At 41.5% G+C, this 26,310-nt stretch overlaps 2 protein-coding genes across 5 annotated transcripts in view; one reads left to right on the forward strand and one right to left on the reverse strand.

The window, feature by feature from the left end:
- Positions 1 to 1,830, reverse strand: part of Slc18a1 (solute carrier family 18 (vesicular monoamine), member 1) — a 51,531-nt gene extending 49,701 nt beyond the window's left edge. The window contains exon 1 of one of the 4 annotated variants that reach the window (NM_153054.2): positions 1,573 to 1,814. The gene's annotated coding sequence lies outside the window, so the exon portion shown is untranslated. Of the gene's footprint in view, positions 1 to 1,572 lie in introns of all 4 variants that reach the window. The other 3 variants (XM_017312522.2, XM_011242262.3, XM_006509534.4) reach the window with 3 other exon arrangements.
- Atp6v1b2 (ATPase, H+ transporting, lysosomal V1 subunit B2) lies at positions 1,328 to 26,310 on the forward strand. Its single transcript, NM_007509.3, has 14 exons — positions 1,328 to 1,520; positions 8,812 to 8,867; positions 13,957 to 14,055; positions 14,528 to 14,621; positions 14,756 to 14,833; positions 15,043 to 15,182; positions 15,354 to 15,455; positions 15,972 to 16,069; positions 16,237 to 16,360; positions 18,401 to 18,551; positions 20,174 to 20,256; positions 20,875 to 20,979; positions 22,472 to 22,601; positions 25,022 to 26,310. The coding sequence occupies exons 1-14, from the start codon at positions 1,385 to 1,387 to the stop codon at positions 25,159 to 25,161; spliced, it is 1,536 nt and encodes a 511-aa protein (NP_031535.2). The 5' UTR covers positions 1,328 to 1,384; the 3' UTR covers positions 25,162 to 26,310.

Genomic DNA, 26,310 nt, shown 5'->3' on the forward strand with positions numbered 1-26,310 from the left:
CCACTGAGCCATTTCTCCAGCCTCTCAAATTTCTTTTTTTTTTAATTGTGAAATATTTACATAATATGTCTTGTATATAGGCTGTAAGTCTATAGATAAAACTCATTTATATTCCATACATACCTCACATATATAGCCCAAAGGGAATTTTATAACAACATAGTAATTGGGCTGGAGAGGTGGCTCAGCGGTTAAGAGCACTGGCTGATCTTCCTGAGTTCAAATCCCAGAACCCACATGTGGCTCACAACCATCATGATGGGATCCGAAGTCCTCTTCTGGTGTGTCTAAAGACAGTAACAGTGTGCTCACATACATACAAATAAATAAATCTTTAAAAACAAAACAACAACATAGTAATTTTGTGAATGAGGCAAAGATCCATGCTTCCCAAACTGATAAGTTATAAACCTTACCGAAGGCCAGTCTAGACATCCTCTTGTGTATTTATCAACAAATCTATGGGGAACTAACACAAAGAAGTTTTTCAGTATGTTGCTCCGTCATAGCAAAGTTCTTGTTTTCCTCTTCTGTTCTTATATTGTAAAGAGAACAACAATCAATTTACTGTGTTGTTCGTTTCTCACAGGCTGGTTTTTCTTTTTGTTTTTTTTGTTTTGAAACATAGTTTCACTATGTAGCTCTGGCTGCCCTGGAACTCAGACCTTCCTGCCTCTGCCTCCTGAGTGCTGCGTTTAAAGGCTTGCGCCATCACACCAAGCCAACCGCTAGCTAATTTTATCACAGCCAAAGAAAAGAAACTAGAACCCTTTGTGCGTTCTAACCTCTTAACTGGTTTTCCAATCTGTTCCTAAGGTGGTCTTCCACACCATATACTCTTCGGATATGCAAGAAAGCCAAGTCTGTTCGAAAAGATCCACGAAAAAAAAAGAACTTGGTAGTAGGATAAACTGAAATAAATTTCGACACAAAGTTACCAATCATGGGACTAGGTTTTCTATCTTCTGCTTTCCAAGGTGTTTTCCACAGCTTGATTATGAACCTCAGTTGTCTGTATTTTCTTATGCACGTTTTCCTATCTCTTCCTTCCCTACATTCCAATGAATCTTTCTTTTTCTCGTGAATCCTCTCTCTTGTGTCAATTTTGCCCTCTGGCCCCTTTCGCTTCTCTTTTCCCGCTCCCAGCCTCAGATCCGCGCTCCCAGCACTCTGGTCAGCTCCCTATGCGCCTAGCATGCGCGCGCACCCTGCACCGCCCCCGCAGAGCTCCAGTCACGAGTCTGGGGGCGGGGCGCCGCCGAGAGGGCGGGGCCTCTGCCGCAGCTTCGAAGCGCGCATGGGTGGGGCCGGCCGCACGGGCCTCCCTGCTATATGTGCGCCTGCGCCGCGCTGCTGCGGGGCCAGTCGGGACGGAGGAGACAAGATGGCGTTGCGAGCGATGCGGGGAATCGTGAACGGGGCCGCACCCGAACTGCCCGTGCCCACCGGTGGGCCGATGGCCGGAGCTCGGGAGCAGGCGCTGGCGGTGAGCCGGAACTACCTATCCCAGCCTCGTCTCAGTGAGTACGGGAAAGTGAGCGTGTCCACCAAGCCCTTGGCTTGTGCTCTCACCTGTTCAGCCAGCGGGGAGGGAATGGGATTCATTTCCCCCATCGCTCAGTTCACAAGCACCTCTCCAGCTTTGCGTGAGCTTTTCCGTGACTTCGGTGGGCCGAGCGTGAGAGCACCGACTGGAACCTTCCCATGGGCTAAGTGGGCTCCTGATGATTGCCCTACCCGCTCCGAGTTCTCTGGGTATTGTCAGACACTGGTCTGTCTCTGAGGGCCACTTCTTGTCACTGTCTTCATCTGCTCCTGGCCTCATTTAAATGTCTTCGGGTCGAGGGAACGCCTACTCCGTCCCCCTTTGCCCCGTGGACCTCTGGGCAGGTGGACCGTGCAGAAGGTGTAATGTCATCGCTGATGTGGGCAGGCCCCGCGGCTAGAGGGAGATGTGGCTTATTCTGTAGGGAACCGCTTCACTGGAGGACACCTAGATACCGGAGAACCTTAGAGCTGAAAAATACCCTAGTCGTGCAGTCCCACCCTCTCGTTTTACAGGCGAGACGCCTAAGGTTCTGGAAAGGAGAAGCCATGCCTGGCTTCAGACATCTAATTATTGGGAAAAGAGGAACCAAAAATCGAGTTTCTTAATCCTTTGCTTGGTCTTCTGTTGTTTATTCGTTTACTGACCAGCTAACCAAACGCAGTTAAATGGAAGGTTGCTTTCCACTGTTATGTTCATAGGCTTAAGTGTAGTGATCATAAAAGACCTCAATAAGCCATGTTTAGACAAGCCAGTCATTCCCAAATGGCTCTTGTTGGCTGAAGCTTTCGGTTGTATAGAATCAAACCTCTTCACGGCTCCCTTAAAGCCAGGCAGAGAGCTTTGAAAGAAGACTTTTTTTTTTCCTCTTTTTTAAGTATCTGTTGTTTTCCTGAAAATAAGGTTCCATTTGCACAGGTTAATTGGCAGCTTGGCTCTGTGGGTGGCTCATTGGTTAAAAGCGTTTCAGCTGAAGGGTTTTAGCTAGGCGCCCTCCAGCCTGACTAATCCTGTCCTGAGCTGTCAGTGGGTCATGTGATAACACTGCAGCGAGGGGAAGGGAAAAAAAAAACACACACACACACACATTGGAGAGTGGATTGCTGAGGTGTGCCTTTTAAGCATTTTTTTAGAATAATTGTTAAAATTAGAGAATGCCTGTTAGGGGTTCATGTGAGCCCAAGGAAACGTCGGGAAAACTGACAGATTTATACCTGAGAATTACAGAATCTCTAGAATTGCATTTGATATGTATGCTTTGCTCTGAGCAGAGCACATAGACACTGGTGTGGCTTCTAAGGGAAAAATGTTACAAGGTTATAGTAGTCTCTTTCCATATAACAAGTCATTCAGAGCCAATTCAGGGAGTGTCGACTACTCCATGGCGAAGGTCTTAAGCCCTTCAGGGATGAGTAGTGTTTCTCCACCATATCCATGTGCTTGGCCAATATTTGAAGAGTTTGTTCATAGGAGGATTCTGCTGACTAAGCTGTCTCTAAAAGTTGCATCTTTGTATCCCCAAGTTCACAGTGTCTGACTTAGGAAGTGCTCTGTAAATCCTATAACTTGGAATTCAATTTGTCCTAATAGTTAAGCGTGTATTTTTTTTTTAATATGGATAGGGTTTTTAAAAGGGAGTTGGTATACTGCATTTAAATATCATCTTTTACTATTTTTGCCACATTTTTAGTCAAATTTAAATATTAACTCAATTTTTTATTATTAAAGTTTGATGATACTATCAAAATAATTATAATTAATTGATACACACTCTTTGGAGTAATTTTGGCAGTTGCCCTGTGAAAATCAGATCCTGTTTTAAAACAACTTCAGGATTATTAAAAATTCTAGATATTATATGTACATAATATAAGAAATTACTCAGGCTGTTAAAAAGAAACGGAAAGTAAAATATTCAGGCTGGAAATTAGTAACTAATCTGGAGCACATCATTTGACTTTCTGACATCACAAGGTAAAAAAAAAACTTTGCCCTTTTAAACGTTAAGGAAGATCAACAATATCTTCAAAGCTATTAGAGCAAAATACTATGAGCTTGGTTGGGTTCACTTTTCTTGACCCAGCCAAGCTAACCTTAAGTTTCTTATGTCACAAAGCAGATCCCTAGCAAAAACCACAAGTGACTTTCCTTGCTTTACTTCTAGAGCATGTTCAGGTTAGTTCTCTGGTCTTGCACAATTGAAGGAATGGCTTTCTTAGCATTTGTTTTGCTATGAAGGTGGTGCCTAAAGAGCTAGGGTTTATTGTGCAATGGTTTTTGCTTTAACAATGTCGCAATCCTTAATGGTGTTAGTGTTGAACAACCTCTTTCCCTGCAGAAGGAAGAACTAATCATCTGATAGATTATGTGTGCTCACAGACTCCATCCCCCCCTACATATACATATACATACACATACACATATATGTGTATGTGTATGTATTTGTATATGTACATATATCTATGTGCGTGTATGTGTGTGTGTGTATATATATATATATACACATACATCTATATGAATGAATATGATTTGAGACAGGTTTCTCTGTGTAGCTCTGGCTGTCTTGCAGCTCACTCTGTAGACCATGCTGGCCTCAATCTGCCTGCCTGTGCCTTCCAAGCGCTGGGTACAAAGGTGTGCACCACCACTGCCTAGTGCTCTTTAAAATCTCCGTAATTCCTGGGGTTTTGTTTTTGGGTGTTTTTGTTTTTTTTTTTTATTATTGAGCAAGTTGTTTTTTGTTTTGTTTTGTGTATTTGAGAACGGCTATATAGCCCTGGCAGGCCTGGAACTCACAGAGCCCTGCCTGCCTCTGCCTCTGCCTCCAGAGTGCTGGGTTTAAAGTCATTACTCTCATGCCCAGCTTGTTTGTTTTACTCAGTATCCCTGGCAGGATTGGAACTTGCTATGCAGTATTGTAGCTATCCTGTTTTTCAGCTTCTAAGTAAATCATGGTTTCTAAGTGCTACTCCATAAATTGTTTGTGTAATGTAAGCAAGTGTCTGCCGTTGCCATAAGGGTAATAATTTGTCAGTGGCTTTGCTGTTTGATGGATGTTTTTGGATGCCATACTCTGAACTGGTATCTCTTTCTAACTACCTGTGGTTATCTTAAGGAAGGATAAACAGATAGAGTTGAGAGTTAAAAGGTGGTGTGTGATGTTTTCCCTGCTAGGTTTTCATTTTGAGAACTTTCATTGACATGGAAAGGGCTGACCTTCTTATTCACAGTCTTTTGCATTAATTTCTAGTACAAATGCTAGGAACTGTGTGATCTAGGTATTTTAAGTTACACTGTTACCAGTTAGAAGTGTTTCAGGACCATATAGTAGCAACTATGTAATTAAAGGAAAGAGCACAAAACTTTAGTGAGACAAACAGAAGGTCCTCCATTAGTAACATTTCTCACACCTTTGGTGTGTGAAAGTTAGTAGTAAGAAGATCCTCACAGTATTTTGGAAACATAAAATCAAATAATCTGAAAATGCGCAGGAAAAATGTGCCTCATTCTCCTAAAAGGGTTGGTAGTATTTTCACTTAGTTCAGATATGAGATCCATTAGCTTGGTCCCAGTGTGTCTGTTTAAATTAAACTGATGATCTCTCATCTGTACCATACTAGGTCCCCTGTGTTCTTCAGATTGCCAGTGAGGGAAAACTGCATCCTCTCTGCCAGATAGTCCCTGCTGATTGATCAGTAACTGCAGTGGGTCAGCAGCCGCCCAGACTGAGTTTGGGCTACTATTTTTTAACAGCTGTAAGTGCTGGGAAAGGTTTACCTTGCGTCAGTGACAGAATATAGACACCAGGGAAACTGCCTGCTCCACAGCACTGTAAAACATCCCGCACTTTTCATGGCTGAGAGTGTAGGGAGTGTTGCTACATAATTCTTTTTTTGAGACTACAGATCACAGATCAGCTGGCCTTGAACTACAGGCTAAGTGCTAAGATTACAGGAATGTGCTGCCATGCCTAGCCTCAGTGTGTAGTTCCTAGAAATAAAGGGTGCTGATCTACAAAAGCTTTCAATCATGTTGCTATTTCAGTTTAAGTTTCACCCAAGTGGCTGGAGACAGGCTTCAGGTACAGCCTTGCTGCTGTAGTGGATAGCAACTCCACTGTTTCCAGGGAAAACTCTGACTAATGCTTCGTTTTCTTGGTCATGGGTTTTTCTCGTGACTGGCAAAACTTCATAGTGTATAATGAGTTTGAACTCTAACCATGAGACTCTGAGCCATAGTTGTCAATACTAGAAATTCAGAGAAAATACAGTCTCTTTAAAAGCAGAGAATTTTAAGAATTTGGAAGGATTTTAATGAAGTGTTTTGAGAGAAAATTTCTTATCCATTTAAGTGGTCCCCTCCCCTGTGCCATAAGGCTTAGGGGGGGATTTGGAAAAGTCCCTCTCTCCCTCCCTCCCTTCCTTCCTACCTCCCTTCCTTCCTTCCTTCCTCCCTTCCTTCCTCCTTTCCTCCCTTCCTCCCTCTCTCTCTCTCTCTCTTTCTTTCTTTAAGAGTCAGTTTCAAGATGTAGTTCACTTTACGTTTTCACACAGCAGTTCTAGAAAGTCATTGAAAAACAGTATTTGGAGTTTTTAAAATGAAAACAAGGAAGAAATTCTTAAAATGTTGAAATTACATGTTTTTAAAAATAGTATTAGGTTATCTTAATTAAGGCTGTAAGAGTGCTAAAATTAGCCCAAAATGTGGCAAATCTTAACATCCGTATCTACGCTATTAAAAGAGGGATTCTCCATTGGGAAGCTGCTATTGAGACCATGACAGCTCTGACACATTCAAGTGAATTTTTGCATTCTGTATCTAAATGTCTCAGTATGGAGTGGGGCTTGCCTGCACTGTCCCAGAGTCTGTATCAAGATCCTTGCTTCCTGGCCTTGGGAGGAAGGGGTTGGAAGCCCCGTGAGTGGACAGACTGGTTAGTATATGGTTTCCTCATTCTTAAGAAGATGGCATTTGTGCCTGAAATCTTTGTTTAAGCTAATTAGAATACCTTACTCAGGTCAGACAAATGAAACATTCCTGATTTGTTAATATTTTCACATTATCTCAGGCTTTATGGTGTATTTTCTTTAAGAAATGCATTTCTTTTTTAGCGTGCATTTCTGATTATGAAATATGGCTAGTTTTGAGGTTGCCTGCTAAAGTTGCTGTTTCCTGAGTATTTTGTATCTAATCATGAACCTTGCCAGCAAGGATAGATAACTCCTTTCTCAAGTAAGTGAGGGGCTGGAGAGATAGCTCCGAAACTATGAGCACCTACTGCGCTTGCAGAGAGGACTTGACTTCAACTTCTAGCATTCACAGCAAGCATTTCACAACCACCCCCAACTTGCGTTCCAGCAGATCTACTTCCCTCCAGTCTCAGCAGTCCTCTTCAAACCCATGATATACCTAAAATCTAGACAGCCTTACATAAGTACGTAGAAATAAAATATAACTAAACATTTAACTGTACATATCAGCATGAGGGAGAGTAGACTAGACTCATCCTTCTAGGGCATGCTTTGCAGTGAGTAACACTGGCCTCTCTAAGTCTTGTGCTTTTTTCTGAGATAAGGCCTTGCTCTGTAGCCCAGACTGTCCTAACCTTCCTGCTTTATAGGCCAGGGGTACTGTGCCCTGCTGATTTTTAATTTTTTTAAATGTACTTATGTTCATTTGTTTATTGTGTGTATATGCTTGTAAGTGTGTAGGTATGTTCACATGTATAGACCTCGTAGGACAACTTTTGGGATTCTGTTCTCTCTACCATATGAGTCCTGGAGCTTGAACTCAGGTTGTCAATCTTGGTAGCATGTGCCTTTATTTGCTGAGCCATCTCTACAGTCTCTCTGTTTCCCTCCCACCCCTTGCTTATATGTCTGTCTGTTGATGGTTTTTTATTTTGTTTTGTTTTTTGTCTTTTTAAGAATATTTTTGGGCTTGTGAAATGGCTCAGCAGGTAAGAGCACCCGACTGCTCTTCCAAAGGTCCTGAGTTCAAGTCCCAGCAACAACATGGTGGCTCACAACCATCCTTAACGAGATCTGACGCCCTCTTCTGGAGTGTCTGAAGACAGCTACAGTGTACTTACGTATAATAAATAAATAAATAAATCTTTTTTTTAAAAAAAGGATATTTTTGTTGGGCTAGAGAGAGAGCTCAGTGGTAAAGAACACTATTCGCTCTTCCAGAAGATTGCCAGCCCCACACGGCAGCTCTCACTGACTGGCCTTAACTCCAGTTGCAAGAGATCCAACCCTGTGTTCTGGTCTCCACGGCACTGCACATACATGCAGGCAAAAAATATCCATACACATAAAAATAAAGGTTAAAAGAAAAAAAAAATAAAGACTATCTTTCTTGGCTGGTTGGTTACTCTTGCCTGCAATTCCTAGCACTTCAGAAGTTGAGGCAAGATGGTTGCTGCAAGTTCAAGACCAGCCTGACTTAGAGAGTGAAACTATCTCGAAATCAAGAATCCTTATCTTACTGGGAGAGGTGGTGCACGCCTTTAATCCCAGCACTTGGCACTTGGGGATGGAAAGGCACATCTCTGAGTTCAAGACCAGCCAGAGCTACATAGTGAGACGCTGTTTAAGAAGCAACAAGAATACTTTCCTTACTTGACCCCCGCCTTCTCTTTCGCAGTGTCTTTCCACATAGTCTCTATTATTCATAGTCTATTTCATGACGGCTTTATCTTCCGGCCACGTTTTTCTCGGCCGCCTTCTGTGAGTGAGGATTCCTTTCCCCTTCCTTGCATGACTGCCACCGGCTTCACATTCTCCCTGCCCCGGGAAAACTGAACTTTTAGAGGGAAGCAGCCTTGGTGTTTTCTTTTATCCTGGGTTTTGAGAACAGCAGCTTAGAGTTAAGATTCAAATGTCTTTGAAGATGGGTACTGAAAAGTTACATAGGAGCAGCCATATTTTAAAGTTTATTAAAAATTCATATAGGGGGCTGGAGAGATGGCTTAGTGGGTAAGAGCACTGACTGCTCTTCCAAAGGTACTGAGTTCAAATCCCAGCCACCACATGGTGGCTCACAACCATCCCTAACCAGATCTGACTCCCTCTTCTGGAGTGTCTGAAGACAGCTACAGTGTACTTACATATAATAATAAAATAAATCTTTTTAAAAAATTCATATAGCTTTTTGAATATCCAAGTTTTAATGGGGAGATGAAGGGAAGGGTTGTTTTTGTTAAAATCAGAGAGCCATGTCAGCTCATGCTGTTTCACTAAACAAGACTCTTTTCTTTGCAGCCTACAAGACTGTCTCTGGGGTGAATGGTCCACTAGTGATCCTAGATCATGTGAAGGTAACGGCACATCCATTATGATCTGACTCTTGCACTTCAGGTTTCGCTAGTACTGTTTAAGTTTGTCTTATGAATTTGTAACCCTTCTTTAGTCTGACTGTAAATATTATTTGTAGGAAAGAAAGACCTAAAGTCAAAACACTGGATTCTAGTACAGGATTAAATGTGGGTTCCTTTTTATAGCCTCTAAGTACCTTGTCTTCAAAGTTGGGGGGAAGATCTTACTTAATAGGTTTATAGGAGGAAGCAGCAATAATAGATGTGTTTTATAACAGAGATGTGGCATCTTATGTCCTTTGTGTTATAGACTTTTTTTAAAGTAATGTTCTTCCTGTCTATTAAATGTTAAACTCTTGGGTAACTAAGTGTACTTTATCTTTGAGAGCCTGACATGGACGGGCAAGTAATGAATATACAAGAAAGGATTGTCTCAATACTGCCTTACAGCCCTACATAGAAGTTTGTCCAAGTTGTAAGGATCATTAATTAGTTAACATGTTCTTCTATCTGTATTTATTATAAGCTTATTGTTAATTTTAGAAAAAGAGATATAGAGTGTAGTTTCTAATTGGTTACTCTGGACTAAGCTTCCTACCTGGTTTTTATAATCAAAATATCATCAGAAAAAAAAGAAATATAAATGATACAAACAAAAATATTTCAATAAGACAAAAGGAAAAACATCAGACAAAGTGATTTAAATAGTGTGCTTTCTAGAGTTCTGTTGGTGGCTATTGGGGCAGGGCTGAGGGAAACACACAATTATTAGTTTGTGAACAGATGCTAATGTTTTAATATATGTTGTTTTTTAACACATACATATTTTCTGGAAGCAGAAAATGAACTGAGAAACATTTTTAAAGGCAAAAATGCATGTTTCTTTTATCACTGCAACCATGCTTTTATTTATGACAAAGGATTCTTATAAAGTAATCTTGAGGGTAAACCTAGCGGCTCCTTCTGGTCAGAAGGAGATGGGGTATCCTCTCTCACTCTCTGCCTTAGGGGGTATCCTCTCTCACTCTCTGCCTAGTTCTTTGATGCAGGCTCTTTCCCAAAACTAATACTTGTGTTTCTAGACTGAAAGCCCTCAAGCTTTACCTGTCCTCCTGGCCCCACTCCCTCTCACCACAAAGACGGCAGCCAGTCCATATACTTAGGAGTCCCTGATACACAGGTTTTCAAGCTGTGGGTCGTGACCCCTTTGTAGGTGGGACCATTCATTGTTTCACAGGGGTCACATATCAGATATCTTGAATATCAGATATTTACATATGATTCATAACAGTAGCAAAATTGGTTATAAGGTAGCAACAAGATCATTTTATTGTTGGGGGTCTCTACAACATGGGAACTATATTAAAAAGTCACTGCCTTAGGAAGGTTGAGAATCACTGCCCTAGTAACATTGTTTTTTAAATTAGTGAAAGCTGCTCTGTTTCCTCTTGGCTTCTGCTCTCAGTACTTCTAACACAGGTGGAGAAGTTCTCTCTCCAAAACAATTGAGTTCAATTTTTTAGTAGGCCTGAAATTTGCTTCATTTCTTACACACTCCACTGACTTTGTCACCTAAACACACTACCTGCTTCATGAATGCATTGTAGGTATCTAGGTAGACGTAGCTATTGTCTGACTTGGCTATAAATCAGGTCTCTGATGATTTTCCATAATTTGATAGAATAGCTCATCCAAAGCAGAAACACTGTTAATTTACCATTAGTGACTTACTGTAAAAGGTATATAAAAAGTATAAATGAATAACCAGGTAAGTGTGTGTGTGTGTATACATATATGTGTATATATACATACATACACATATACATATATACATATTCCTAAGGAGTCCTGAGTACAGAACTCAGGCTTTAGTCTGAGGAGCAGAGTGTGCTGTCTGTCTACTTGTGGCTACCTTGTTTCCAGACAATAAAATTTCCAGCTCTTCAGTCAAGACTTTTGTGGGGAATTGATTATGTAACTATTGATCACATTATTGGCCAGTATTGACTAAGTCAGTCTCCAGTTTCTCCCCTCCTCAGAGATCAGAGAACAGGATGTTTGAAACATCTAATTGGGTGCTTGGTTCCCCTGGACATCCTCCATGGCCTCTAGAGGTTTCCCAGAGGTCACCACATTAAGTACAAGTGTGGTTGAAAGGACCTGCTATGAATAATAAAAAATTTCCTTTCCTCTTGATTGTTCCCTATACCTAGGAAATTACAGAGGTCTTAGGAGCTCTGACCAAGAACTGAACTAAAGCTAAGATGAGAATGTGTGAGGTCCCAATTGCTGCCATCCTGAGTTTGACATTAGCAAGCAGTGGAAAAGTAAGAGTGGATGGGAAAAAAAGCAACAGCCATTGCTCCTCTGTGTGGTTACACAAGCTTACATCATCAACACTATTAAAGACAGTAATGTAGAGCAGGACCTCAAAACACAGAATCGGCTTATAGAGACCATTGTAGCCTATGCTAGGTGTGCCTTGTGTAGAGAAACCCATGGAACTTACTGAAAGTGCATGGAAATTGCATTTGAGTGATTCCACTTAACTTTGAATGGGTGAGTACATTCATATTTGTGGGGAAAAAATGTTTATTACTAGCCTGTACAGTCATAGATGGGGTGAGAAACCCAGCCATGTAACAAGTTTATGGGACCCAAACAACTATGCATGTGGATGATCTTTGGCTGTCTTGTCTTTCGTTTATGAGACATAGTCTAATATGTGTTTTGGTTTTTGTTTGTTTGTTTGTTTGTTTCTTTCTTTCCTTCCTTCCTTCCTTCCTTCCTTCCTTCCTTCCTTCCTTCCTTCCTTCCTTTCTTTCTTTCTTTCTTTCTTTCTTTCTTTCTTTCTTTCTTTCTTTCTTTCTTTCTTTCTTGTTTTGTCTCTGTGCATCCCCAGCTGTCCTGGAACTCACTCTGTAGACCAGATCAGACTGCCTCTGCCTCTAAAATTCTGGGATTAAAGGCATGCACCACCACAGCCCAAGACATAGTCTCATTATGTAGCCACTTCTAGCATGGAACTTGCAGTCCTTAAGTCTTAGCCCTCTGAGTACTGGATTATATCAGGCACACATGGGACTTTGGCATGGTGAATTGGGCATTTTGAGGCCACAGGAAATATTTTATGCTTCATTTTCCAAATGAAAAATGGGGGGAAGGGGTTGAACAGATAGAAAATTAAATCCACATAAGTGAAACATCAGCCTATTAGCAGCCAACACTGAAAACCTGTTTATGATTTTCAAGTTGAAACTTTTCCTAAATAAAAGATTAAATCATAAGGAATGACAATACTTTATTCTGTTAAAACCTTTCACATCTTTGTGGAACAGAAAATACCATAAGCAAAATTAAAAGATAAACATCATTTATAAGAACACTAATGTCTATATTCTATAAAACCACAAATGAGGAAGAAAAAAAAGATTGGCAAAAATAGAGGAGGGTGTTTTCCTTGGTTGGCTGGTTGGTTGGTTTGCTGTTGGGTTTTTTGTTGTTGTTTGTTGTTTTGGTTGGTTTTGGTTTTGGTTTTTTTGCACTAATAGTGGAAATGTGAATGTAGTACCTTTGCAAAATAATTGGAGAGAAAATTTGCCCTCAGTTTGCCACATATATGGACATACATTCACTGCTAGAATGTAGCTTACTAACTTTCTGAAGAGTTGCATGGAAAACTGAGGGTTTGTTCTACCATTATTATAGAAGTATAATATTGGCTAGCTCTGTGTTTCATCAGGTGAACAGCTGAATTGAATATGATATGGTCTTTAGATGATTTTTTTCTTTTATTAATTTTTTGAGACAGGGTCTCACTGTGTACTGTGATTGGACTATATGTAGACCAAGCTTTCCTCTGACTGCAAGTGCTGGGATTAAAGTTGTATGCTACCATGTCCAGTGTAGTTACTAGACATTTACAGTGTCAGTTGTATAAACATTAATTTTTAAATCCTCATTTATTAACATTTTAGCATCTCCAAAATCTAAAGGTTTTAGTAGCCCTAATTTGATTGAAGAGATTTTTTTCCCTCACAAATCACATAGAATGATACATCTTTCAATAAATCTTCTTAGTAGATGATGATTAATAGCCTAACAATGTATATTTCTTTTTTTTTTTAAGATTCATTTATTTATTATATGTAAGTACACTGTAGCTGTCTTCAGACACTCCAGAAGAGGGCATCAGATTTCGTTACGGATGGTTGTGAGCCACCATGTGGTTGCTGGGATTTGAACTCGGGACCTTTGGAAGAGCAGTCGGTGCTCTTAACCACTGAGCCATCTCACCAGCCCCGACAATGTATATTTCAAAATGTCAATATAGTAAGGCAGGTTGTCCAATAATGCATCAAATACTTTGTCAGCTAAGTACATAAAACTTCTTAGCTCAGTATGGTAGTTCAGTAGCTTGTAATTCCAGCCTTGAGGTTCTGTGTGTGTGTGTGTGTGTGTGTGTGTGTGTGTGTGTGTGTGTGTGTGTGTGTGTACACTAGATACTAGATATAGATAGTGAGTTTGAGGCCAGCTTGAGTTACATTACATAGTGTCTTAAAAAATGAACAGTGTAAAAAACTGGATGGGGCTGTGGGGTAGAGGAGAATCTTAGAGATATAGATTCTACATTCTTGCATAGGAGGATATATATCTGTTTAGATTAGATTGAGGGAGACCTTGCACATTATCTTAGTCTGATAATAATATTACATAATAACAATTTATCTTTCATCTCTTACATGAGGCCTGTGTGATTGCAGATAAACATAGCCCAGTGAACATCAATCTGTGAGTGCTAGAAACATTGTTGGTAACTTTATATCTTTCTGCAGTCTCTAAACCTATACACATAGAGGAAAACTATTAAATGTAATTGCTGTGCTTTTGTAGGATCATATCCTTCTCTCTGTACCTTGCACTAGTTTGCCACTTTGTACACTAGTAATATAAGTTACAGGGATCCAGATGCAACTCCCATGTATTTGTTGAAGAAAGTGCCTAGACAACAAGGCCATGGTGGAGATGCGTAGAGTAGCGTGGGTACCGTCTAGGATGCTGATTACTAATCCCTCACTGTGCTCCTGCTTAGTTTCCCAGATACGCTGAGATTGTCCACTTGACATTACCAGATGGCACAAAGAGAAGTGGGCAAGTCCTAGAAGTTAGTGGCTCCAAAGCAGTGGTTCAGGTGAGTGCCACTCAGAACCATTGAGGCATTTCCCAATCAAAGCCCATCGTTCCGTGACAGGACAGTGATGAGAAGTGCATTCACTGGCGATCGGATGCCATCAAAATGGTACCTAACTCAGCTCTTGGATTTCTTCCTTAAAATTCCTATCTTTTAATGTTATTTTATTATAGAGAAAGAGAAATTTCTCAGTATGTACCCAAAAAATATTCTAGGGCAGTAGCAGGTTAAATTTGTAAAAGTAGATGGATGGGGTTCTGGGGGTTATTGGTTTTTTGGTTTTTTTATATTTATAAGATGGCCAGAAGTCCTTAGTTTCTTTTTCCTTGTTCTTTGTTTTAAACATCCTTTTTACACATAAAGGTCCTCAGCTCCTTGGGATGTTTGACCCTGCAAGCAGGACCTTTGGTCTAGTTAGTGTCCCTGACCTAAATATCTTTTACCCTTCTACTTGATTCTCTTTTTTTGGTAGGTATTTGAAGGGACATCTGGTATAGACGCCAAGAAAACATCCTGTGAGTTTACTGGAGATATTCTCCGAACACCAGTGTCTGAGGATATGCTTGGTAAGTGACTATCACTCTTCGTTCCGTACACAGATCTGTTTCCTTTTAAACATATTTATTTAAAATCTAGAAACATACAAGCACAGATTGGGAAGTATGGGTTTACTCTGTTCTGTCTTGTTGCTGTTGTATAGGTCGAGTATTCAACGGATCAGGAAAACCCATTGACCGAGGCCCTGTGGTGCTGGCTGAAGACTTCCTTGACATCATGGGTAGGGGCAGTAGATGGGTGTCAGTGTTGGGGAAACTAACTCTGTCTACTGGCAGCCTTACCGGAGAGAGAATAGTTATGGTAACATTGAAAGGAGATAGATAAATACAGAGAAATTCTTTGTTTGAGTTCTGACCTTTTAATTATTTGTTTGTATCCATGACCAATGTGCAGACATACTAACATTTTTCCCTTTTTGGAATACATCAGGTCAGCCAATCAACCCTCAGTGTCGGATCTATCCAGAAGAGATGATTCAGACGGGCATTTCCGCCATCGATGGCATGAACAGTATTGCTAGGGGACAGAAAATCCCCATCTTTTCTGCTGCTGGATTACCACACAACGAGGTGAGGGCAGATGGACTTGTCGTGCCGTGTGTAGTCACGGGGGGAATACACACATCAGCTTACCTACCACGGACTTGATGTTTTAATTCAGGCTACTAATTAAAGTATTCAAGAGAGAAGAATAAATTACTTTGTTGTCAGGATATGATTTTTAGTTTTCATCCTTAACAGATTGCAGCTCAGATCTGTCGCCAGGCTGGTTTGGTAAAGAAATCCAAAGATGTAGTGGACTATAGTGAAGAAAATTTTGCCATTGTGTTTGCTGCTATGGGAGTAAGTATGGTATTATGTTTGGGAATAACATAAAATTAACTGTTGTTAGAAAGAGGTGATAAACTATACAAAATCAACTTTATTCTTAGATAGAAACTCTGTATCTTGGCATTTTAGCAAAACTTAGGAGTCAGATTTAGCATGTAGCTGAAACCTAATAAGACTTTGCATGCCAAAGTGCTTTACTCTGACTTGCACTTAAAAAAGAAAAAAATGGAGGCTTGAAACGTACATATGTATGTGGTTATATTAAAGGCAGGTTCATGGGGAAGCTGCCCTCTGGGAATTCACTGGCCCCAAGAATTAAGGCCAGGGGAGTCCCCATGGGGAGGGGAGGGAGAGAAAGAGGAAGGTTTGTGCACACATGCAGAGAAAGAAGAGGAGGAGGAAAGAAAAAAGAGGAAGAGAGCTTGACTGTTTAAAACAGAATAATTTAGATTTATAGCTTGGCCTTCCTCAGAAATAGATGCTGAGAATGTTCTTTTGCATTGCACTGATGACGTCACTGATACTTAGGTAAACATGGAAACAGCCCGGTTCTTTAAATCTGACTTTGAAGAAAATGGCTCAATGGACAATGTCTGCCTTTTTTTGAATCTGGCTAATGACCCAACGTAAGTAAAACTTGTTTCTCTCTGAGTTACTGCCTACAGAGGCATCTTTAAAGTAATTTTGTTTTCCTCTCCTCTGTGAACTAAGAGTGTCAAAAGGAAAATGCTGCTGTCGCAGCCTTGTTTTGGTTGTGGCTTTTGAGTGACCTGGGACGTGTGTTCCCTTTCAGCATTGAGCGGATCATCACTCCTCGCCTGGCTCTGACCACGGCCGAGTTTCTGGCATATCAGTGTGAGAAGCACGTGCTGGTGATCCTGACGGACATGAGCTCCTACGCTGAAGCGCTGCGAGAGGTAACTCTTCCCTTCTTTTTTTCCTTCTTTTCTCAAACAAAATGTGTCAAGTAGGGTCATCTTGATCTTTTGTAAGTTTCTGTTTTTCTTTAATCATAAAAGAGATAGTACAAGGCTGGGTGTGGTGGCACACGCCTTTAATCCCAGCCCTTGGGAGGCAGAGGCAGGAGGATTTCGGAGTTCGAGGACAGCCTGGTCTACAAAGTGAGTTCCAGGACAGCCAGGGCTACACAGAGAAAACCTGTCTCGGGAAAAAAACAAAACAAAACAAAACAAAACACCCAGATAGTACAATTTTTTTTGTCTCTGTCAACTTGGAAATAGTAGAGAGTGAGATTAAAATTAGTAACTGTCACTGTCTCTCTCAAGGGCTGAAGAAGTAAGAAAGCACCACAAGCGGATGGTAGTGTTTCATTCCCAAGAACTTCTGACCATACTGTGTGTTAACCCTGTGTACATTTGTGTGTGTGTGTGTGTGTGTGTGTGTGTGTGTGTGTGTGTGTGTGTGTGTGTTTATGTGCTCACGGAGGCCAGAAGGGGGCACCGATTGCCTGGAAGTGGGTGGCTGTGAGGATCCCAGTGTGGGTGCTTGAAACCAAACCCAGGAACTCAGCCAACACTCTTAGCCTGCTAAGCCTGTTAACTCTTGAGTGCACAAAAAGACTGAGGAAACCTGCTCTCTAATGACCTGTATTTTAAAGTCCCCAAGATCATTACCACATTGTCACAGTGTTTACGTTGACTCTGAAAGACTGGAGTCTTGTCTTCATTGAAGCAGATCCATACCTTTGTTAACGAAAAAAAATGAGCTAAGAGAAAGATTTTTGTTTGTTGGGATCAAAGGCGTGCGCCACCACTCCTGGCAAACCTAGGTTTACTTCATGTTAGATTCATTAGCATCCAAGTGTTCTTAGAGATTGCTATGACAGTTCTATTGTGCATCGATGAACACAGGTCTGTGGCTCACACTTTGAGTAGCAGTGCAAGAATCCTACATTGGCAATCCTCTTAGGTTCTTGTGATGGTAGAGCTATGCAAGTACCTATTCTTCTATGCATGTCTCTGAGGAAGACCTTTAATTATATTTTGTGTGGTGGGGTAGAGTCCTGGCTCTCTGATCAGGTGCGTATGTAGCCCAGGCTGGCCTTGAAATCTTACTGTGTAGCTGAGATTGACCTTAAACTTCTATCTCCTGCCTCTCCGAAGTGTTGGGATTCTCAGTCTATGCCGCTGGGTTCTGCCTCTTTGCTCTTGGGAAGCTTACCTGAGGCTCGGTTCTGGCTGCAAATTTTAGATAAACTTTCTTGTTTGGCTGTTGTGAAGATCTGACTGACTGATGTGTGAGTGTAACAAGTGATGGGTTTTTGGTTTGTGCTCCTCATTTTGACCTTATTGGGACTGTTTTACGTAAAAATGGATTGATTTGCAACATGACATAGTTAATGAATTGAAAATTTAGGCTTTGGAATTAACTCTACTTGACTGGGTCTCAGTGTGGTCCAAGCTATCTTTGAACTTCTGTTGAGACCTTGAGGCTTCCCAGGCTACATGTACACCGACTTAGCCACAAGTTCATGTTTAAGACCTCCTGCCTTAGCCTTCCCATGCTGGGATTACAGGTGTATACCACCATACCCAACTAAATTACTTTCACAGAATTTATTTATCCATAGTATTTATTATTGTCGCCCATTTTTATTTTACTTATTCACTTATTTATTTTTAAACACAGAAGTAAGCCTTATAAAAAGAGCAGAATGTTTTTGTGTCCCTAAACTTCAAAGATTACTACCCATTCAGAGCTGAGAAATGTATACTCCTTAGCAAACTTAAAATCGCGGAAATGACCATATGAATAGAATCTGAGAGTAGCACCAACGCTTCCAGCCCCAACTGAATTTCTGATTCATTTTCATTTTCAGCATTCTTGCTTTACAAATGTCTAAGTTAACACTTTGTTGGACATATTCAAACAGACCTTCTAACCAGACCTTTTCTTACTCTGACATGTCATGACACTCTTCTTTGATTTGTTATCAGGTTTCAGCTGCCAGGGAAGAGGTCCCTGGTCGGCGAGGCTTCCCAGGCTACATGTATACCGACTTAGCCACAATCTATGAACGTGCCGGTCGAGTGGAAGGTAGAAACGGCTCTATTACCCAAATCCCTATTCTCACCATGCCCAATGACGGTAAGTTTGCATCTTTGATTGCTCTAGACTTAATTATTGTAAGGGCTTCTTATTTGTGAGAATGTGTATGTATGTGTTAATATTTATTCATGTGTATGGGGGCAGGGGGAGTGCTTTCCACAGTGTCAGAGAACAACTTGACCAGAGTTCATTCTCTCCTAATATGTAGGACCTAGGGAACCCAGGTCATCGGGCCTGGTGCCAAGTGCCTTTTCCAGCTCGTTAGCCCTGGTAGGGCAGAAGTCAGCTGTCTGCCTTTTTGAGTTACAATCCTTTTGAGAGCTTGACCTCAAAGTTTAACCTTAAATAGATACTTATACCCAAATGCCATTTTCAGTTAAAGATTATTTCTAATTGTCCTTACCACTGTTTGTAAGAAAAGCAATTTTCTTTGTAACTTGAATTTTAAATTTTCATTTATGAGTATTAATTGAATGGCTGCTATTTTCAGAGCACTATTTTAGTTATGAAGAATTTGTTTCTACTTAATGTAAGCTACTTGGATTTTCTTGCCAGTCCTTCAGAGTTATAGTAAATAGTTAAACTTGCAGTGAAGAGTATAGATGTAAAGGCCCCAGACTTCTGAGATATTTAACTTGAGTAGGAAGCAGCTTGCTTTTCCTGGGCCTGTGTAAGGAAGGCCTCAGTGCAGCAAGGCTGCGTGTGCTCAGTGTGGGGCTCTGCTGAATGCCTGGCAGAGGTGCTGAGGCACAGGGAAGTAGAGTGGTCTCTTAGGTTCAGAAGTCAGTTGTGCTGCATGACCTGTTTGAGAAGGGCAGACACAGAGCAGCGGTCTGCATCCACAGGTACTTCATAGTGTGCAACACATGTTGGAGTTACTGTAACTAAACAAATGAAATGGCCATTTAATATGATAGCTGCGAGGCACATTGCCCTATATTTAAAATCAAGTTGATTAAAATGAAATTTGAAATTCAGTCCTTCAGTTTCATTAGCCACGCTCAGGTGCTCAGCAGCCATGTTTAGCAAATGCTGCTCTGTCCTGCTTCCATATCTATTGCTGTGACAGAACACCCTGACAGAGAAAGGGGTATATTTCAGTTTATAATTCCAGATTACAGTCTGTCATTGTAAGAAAGTGGAGGCAGGAGTTAAACAGTTAGTCACGTCACACCGTGGTTAAGCAGAGGAATTCGAAGCTCAGTGTCTTCATTGCCTCACACGCAGGTCAGCACACCTCGCCTACAGAGTGCTTTCATCCTCATCCTGGGCTGGAGAGAGGGCTCAGCAGTTAAGAGCACTGACTGCTCTTCCAGAGGTCCTGAGTTCAAATCCCAGCAACCACAGGGTGGTTCACAACCATCTATAAGGGAATATGATGCCCTCTTCTGGCCCGTGAGTGTATATGCAACAGAGCACTCATACATTAAATAAATAAAACTTAAAAAAAAAAAAAAAAAAAAAGATAATTCCCTACAGATATGCTTGCAGACCAAACCAACCAAGACACTTTTCCTGGGTTGTATTCAGCTGACAACATTAACAATCACACACTATATACATCACAGCACAAATACATCACTGCAGAAAATGGTTCTCTATAGCGCTTCACAAACAGGTGAGAGAGATGTACTTTAATGCCTTATGTCTTCCTCTGGCAGATATCACTCATCCCATCCCTGACTTGACTGGGTACATTACTGAGGGCCAGATCTATGTGGACAGACAGCTGCACAACAGACAGGTATTGACTCTTGGACAGTGCTGGGGGCATGAAGCTACTCGTCACTTTCTGCTGATTTAGTTTGCTCTTTGGAACTGTTTTCTCCTAGTAAGCAGAGTAAGAATTAAAAATCACTATTTTTATTTATTTGCCTTTAAATGGCATCAGTTGTCTCAAGGAACTTTTTTTGGGGGGTAGGGGCAGGGAATTCTATGCTAGAAGTGCTACTATATGGCATGATCTGAAAAAAAAACATGATTTTTGTTGGCTTTGCATCAGATTTCTAAGATCATCTTTTAGGGGAAATTATTATAATCTTTTCATTTTGCTTATAAGATTTTTGAGTCCATGCAGGAGACTGCTTAGGTAGATACTTTGGTAGTCTAGGCAGTTGAAACTAGATTTCCAGAACAATGCTGTGCTTTCTCTATTCCACTGTATTAGATCTAATTCTCAAAAGAAATACTGTGTCCCAGGCATTTGTCACTACTGTTTCCTAGAAGATAAGGTCCCAGGCCTCACCTAGGGAAACAGTGCCTGTAAATGTGTGTACGATAGGAGAGACACGGGTGACTTTAATGTTTCTGTACAGTGAAGCCTGACGTTCACAGAGGCTCTTCTCTTCCTGCCTCACCCCAGATTTACCCTCCTATTAATGTGCTGCCCTCACTCTCTCGGTTAATGAAGTCAGCTATCGGAGAAGGAATGACCAGAAAGGATCACGCTGATGTGTCTAACCAGTTGGTACGTGTGCTTTTCTAAGGATGAGGTCTGAAAGATGTTTTTCTGCTGGCTTACCCATAACTCTTCTTTCTGTCACTCTTCTTTTCTTCCCATACGAGTAGAATCTCAGTACTGGTTTGGTTGGAATAACTCTCTGGAACAAAGCAGCCTGCTTTTCAAAAAAAAAAAAAAATGCTAATCAGGGTTAAAATACCAAGCTTGGGGGCTGCAGAGGTGACTCAGTGGTTAAAAGCGTTTCGTGTTTTTGCAAAAGGACCGACACGCTGGCTCACACTATTTGTAACTCCTGATCTGGAGGGACTGACATCTTCTGGCCTTGGGGGTTACCAGATATGTGGTGGTAAACATAAGTACAGACATGCAAAACACTCATGCACAGAAAGTAAGACCTTTGAAAAATAAAACCAATCACCTACTAGGTTTGGGCAGGACACACCTGAATCCCAGTGTCCCAGAGGCAGAAGAATTAAAATTGGAAGTTAGCCTGGGCTTCATAGTGACACTGTCACAGGAAAAAAAAAAAACAAACAAACAGTAATAGCAACAAGAATTACCAAGCTTATAATTCATTTCTAATACTATATGTAGTTTTAAAATTTATTTTACTCTATATTCTATCCCTATTTATTCATCTATTTATTTACTATTATTGGAATTGTACTTGCATGAGTATCTGTGCACTATATGATCCCAAGACCAGAGAGGGTTTGGGGTCCCCTGGACCTGGAGTTACTAAATCTGGTTTCTGGGTCCTCTAGAAGAACAGCCCATGTTCTTAACTACTGAGCCATCTTCCCAGCCCACAGACTTTAAATTAAAAAGGGAAAAAAAGGTGGCAACTTGGCTTAATGGGTAAGGCACTTGTCACCAAGTCTCTAGTTCAGTCCCTTATAGGAAAAAGTTGAGAATCAGTTCCTCCGAATTGTCCTCTGACTCACACATGCCATGGCAGGCACATACATACTCACAAATACAAAATATTTACTTAGTGTGTTCCCATGCATGTGAAATAAATAAATGTGATAAAAGTTCAAGCATGAAAATAAAAACAAAAAGCAGTATGTTCTTTTAAATGCTGATTTCAGATTCTGCATGGATCCCATCACACACTTGTTACGTAATAAGCAGCCAACAGGGCACTGAGACTTACAGTTGTGTGTGCTCTGTGAAGTCCCTAATGCCGTCAGACTTGAGTTTGTACGTCATACTTAAAGAAAACAACATTTGACTCTCCAGGAGAAATGAGAAGCCTGGGAAGTCACGGGCATCTCAAAGAGGCCGTAGAGAGTTCTCTGACGTCTGTATCTTGTTTTCTATCCGTCATAAATTCACTGGCTTGACAGTGTTGGAATGAGATGTCTGCACTGTATGCCTGAAGGCCTCTTGGAGGGAGACTCTTGTAACATGAGTCCTCCTGGAGGTTTGTGCAGCAGGCCCTGCCTGTGCCCTGGGCTGCTGACACGCCTGTGCCCCGGCCTGTTCTCTCCTCCAGTATGCGTGCTATGCCATCGGTAAGGACGTGCAAGCCATGAAAGCCGTGGTGGGAGAGGAAGCCCTGACCTCAGATGATCTCCTTTACCTGGAATTTCTGCAGAAGTTTGAGAAGAACTTCATTACTCAGGGTAAAATGAGCCCCTTCAAACAGAATGTCTCAGAATTCTTGCAACTCTGTCTTTGTCTTTAACTTCTGACTCCCTTCCCTCTGCCTTCTGAACATCTGCAGGGAATCTCTAATTATATTTCAGAAGGCCCAACAACAGTTTTGCTGGTTTTTGTTTTTGTTTTTTCCTAAGCATTGACTGTTTTCTATGCTGAGGACTCTAATTTGCTGTATAAGATCATTACCTGTCTCTCAGCTGCCACACCTCCTCTGCTCTAAGCATGTCTTTTTGTATGGTATTATCCCTAAGGTCCCAGTGGCCAGAATGAGACTTTCCCCAGCTGACCACCCTCCTTGCCAGCACCACTCTGGGCTGTGCACTCTGTGTCTCATGCAGTCGGTTTTCTCCGTTGCTGGGCAATATTTTGGGTGGTTTGGGTTTTGTTTTGTTTTGAGAATCTGAGGCATGTATACATGATAAGATGATAAATATCTACCATCTCCGTTCCAATTCTCCTCTAACTCCTCCTGTATAACGTGTCTCCCAACCTGTCTTACTTTCTTTATGTTTAACTCACTAGTCCAGTTGGCGGGGCAGCATTCTTAAACTTCCTAGTTCTCTAGTGATCAGGTCATTACTCATAGTGTTCTTGCTCTATTACTTCTGTATTCTCACTACAATGTTTTATACAGGAGTTCTCAAACTTTGATTTGCTTTTGAATCAACCAATCATCTTAAGTGCTAATTTTGACTCAATAGACAGGTGGGACTAGAGATTGGGGTTCCTGAGTGAGAGTGAAGATGAGGGCTGTAACCAAGTCTGACGTTTGAGATCCCTATTCAAAGCCTTGTTCTATTATGCTTGGCCACTGGGGTCAGCCTTCCACCACTCTCAAAGCTTGGGGGTAACTATTAATAATTTTATTAGTTGTTTCTCTTATAAAAACCTCCATTAAGGCTCCTGACATGGCATGTGGGTTTTCTGCTGTTTTGTTCAGTCTTGCTGTTGTTCCTCCTGAGACTTAGAAATACGACATTGTTTTGGTGTTGGTTTTTTGGTTTTTTTCGAGACAGGGTTTCTCTGTGTAGACCTGGCAGTCCTGGAACTCACTTGTTACACCAGGCTGGGATTGAACTCAGAAATCCGCCTGCCTCTGCCTCCCAAGTGCTAGTATTAAAGGCATGCGTCACCACTGCCGGCTAAAGAATTAATTACTTATTTATTTATGTTATGTGTATGAATGCACTTCTTCAGACACACCAGAAGAGGGCATCATCAGATCCCATTACAGATGGTTGTGAGCCACCATGTGGTTGCTGGGAATTGAACTCAGGACCTCTAGAAGAGCAGTTAGTACTCTTAACCTCTGAGCCATCTCTCCAGACTGAAATATGCCATTCTTTTGTTGTTGTTGGTGGTGGTGGTGGTTTTCAAGACAGGGTTTCTCTGTGTAGTCTTGGCTGTCCTGGAACTCACTTTGTAGACCAGGCTGGCCTTGAACTCAGAAATCCACCTGCCTCTGCCTCCTGAGTGCTGGGATTAAAGGCATGTGCCCCCTCAGTGGTACTTAGAGTAGGTGTGCTACTTTGGAATAACACCTCAAGTGATACACTTAGGATTTGTGTGCTCTTTTACTTGGATTGCGTCTACTTGCATTCATTATTGATATTGAAGTCATCTCAAATACAAAGTAGCTTAGTTATTTGAGGGTTATAGGTGGAGCCAATATATGCTAGGCAAGTGTTCAACCACTGAGCTCTGCACCATTGATCTTGTTTGGAATTTAGTTTTTCCTTTCTTTCTGTCTGTCTTGTTTGTTTTGTTTTGTTTTAATACAGAACCTTAAAAATATGTTTACGTTGTCAAGAGAAAGAAACCCAGAACTCCAGCCACTCTAAATCTTGTGATTAAAGAATTTTCGTTTTAAGGGGGATATTTAATTCTACTGTATTAAATATAATGATTTGGTTGGCCTGTAATTTCAGCACTTACGCGGTTGAGTTTGAGGCTAGCCTGGGCCACTCAATAAAACCCTGTCTTAAATTTAAGTTTTGAAACCATTGGCCTGTAATATAGTCTGCTTTTTGGCATTTAAGGCTTCCTCAGAATCTCCATGGATTCTTGCAAGCCTAGCTTTTTTCCTGAGTCCTACAGTTTACTTTGTGCCGACCTTTGAACAGAATGCTGGTCTAGTTTGCATTGTTTAAGGACCTTATCTGTCTCTGTCCATCTCATCCCTCATGTCCACCAGCACTGCCCCGTGGGCCTCTCTTCACCCCTGATCTCTGTGTTACTTTGTACCCTCATTTCTGCATCTCAAATCCTCACCCCTGTTTTCCTTCCTGTATTTTATGCCTACCCTGCTTGCTAGACCACAGAGTGCTGAGTGACACGGGTCAGTTGGCAGTGCCCTGTGGTTAATTCAGTATTAATATTCTAGGTCCCTATGAAAACCGAACTGTTTATGAGACTTTGGACATTGGCTGGCAGTTGCTTCGAATCTTCCCCAAAGAAATGCTGAAGAGAATCCCTCAGAGCACCCTGAGCGAATTTTACCCTCGAGACTCTGCAAAACACTAGTAGCTGCTGCTGCTTGTGTGGCGTGACCCTCTTGTGAAGTACTGGTTCTGTTTCCTGATTCCTTTTGCACTCCTCCATCCCACCTGTGAGTGGGAGTTTACCTGTTACCCTGTAATTAAAAACAAAGGCTAGGTAACTATTGTGCCAGTGTTGACAGTTTAAACTGCTAACAGATTGAGAGATCCCTGCTCAGAAACCTCACCTTTAGTGCTTTCTTTAAAGAAGCTGAGGGGTGAAGTTTGCTTACTGATGTATCTATTTGTACAGATAGTGGAGAGCTAGTTGCTAATAATGTCTTGTTTGGGTCTCCCAAACCCTACCTCTCAACTCCCTTAAGAGTATCACTGTTCTGAAGCTAAAATGCTTCAGTCTCAAATTTAGGGGCAAAGTGGAGACTGGAAGAATTCTCCTTTCAGAAGAACCACGAGGCTCTGGCTGAGCCTCCCTCTGGAGTGCTAGTGTACCTGTGGGTCTGTCCTCTGCTCTGTGCAGATGGGTTTTACTGTCTGCTGTGTTTTCTTACGAAAAGAGTTTCGTTCTGCCAGTGCTGTGAGTTGGGAATTCCTGCGTGGCGACTTTCTCTGAGGCCCACAGAGAATCAGGTAACATTGCACAGCCTGCGTTCTCCTGCAGTGGTGGCACGCCTTGTGCTGACGACCCCCACTGGGCTACAGTCACAGGAGAATTGAGACTTGGAAAAGGCTTGGGTACAATTAAGAAAAACCCTACATCCCACCCTCCTCTTGACGCGTTTCTGGTGGTTTCGGTTTCTGCGTTGCCCTCCAGATCCTGAGGTGGGCCGTGAGACGACTTGCTTTAAACTCTGTTCAATCCCCAGGCTTTCTGAGTCCGCTCTACCTTTTCTGGGTGATCTTGTGGCACATGTAGCAATGTTTCTTTCATTCCTGTCCCTTCCTGGCTTGAGCTCTTGGCTGTATTCTGTGTGCCTCTACCATGTCTGCTGTTTGGGTCTCTGCGCTGTGTGTTCTCAGGTGCAGCCATGACTCCCCACTCTGTGCATTCCACCTTCCAGTTGTTTTTCTCTGAGGGGGTAGTGGGGGGGTCAGCATGATTATATTTTAATGTAGAAAATGTGACATCTCGTTATAAATGAAAATAAATGTTAAATTAAATGGAAGTTACCTGAAA

The sequence above is a fragment of the Mus musculus genome, chromosome 8, assembly GCF_000001635.26.
Source record: "Mus musculus strain C57BL/6J chromosome 8, GRCm38.p6 C57BL/6J".
Lineage (NCBI taxonomy): Eukaryota > Metazoa > Chordata > Mammalia > Rodentia > Muridae > Mus > Mus musculus.

Bases quoted from the DNA above. Each gene is read 5' to 3' on its own strand.
- Atp6v1b2 (NM_007509.3), top strand. From the start codon at position 1,385: ATGGCGTTGCGAGCGATGCGGGGAATCGTGAACGGGGCCGCACCCGAA. The intron at 1,521-8,811 runs GTGAGTACGGGA...TTTTCTTTGCAG, and splicing joins CCTATCCCAGCCTCGTCTCA to CCTACAAGACTGTCTCTGGG. The intron at 15,183-15,353 runs GTGAGGGCAGAT...CATCCTTAACAG, and splicing joins CTGGATTACCACACAACGAG to ATTGCAGCTCAGATCTGTCG.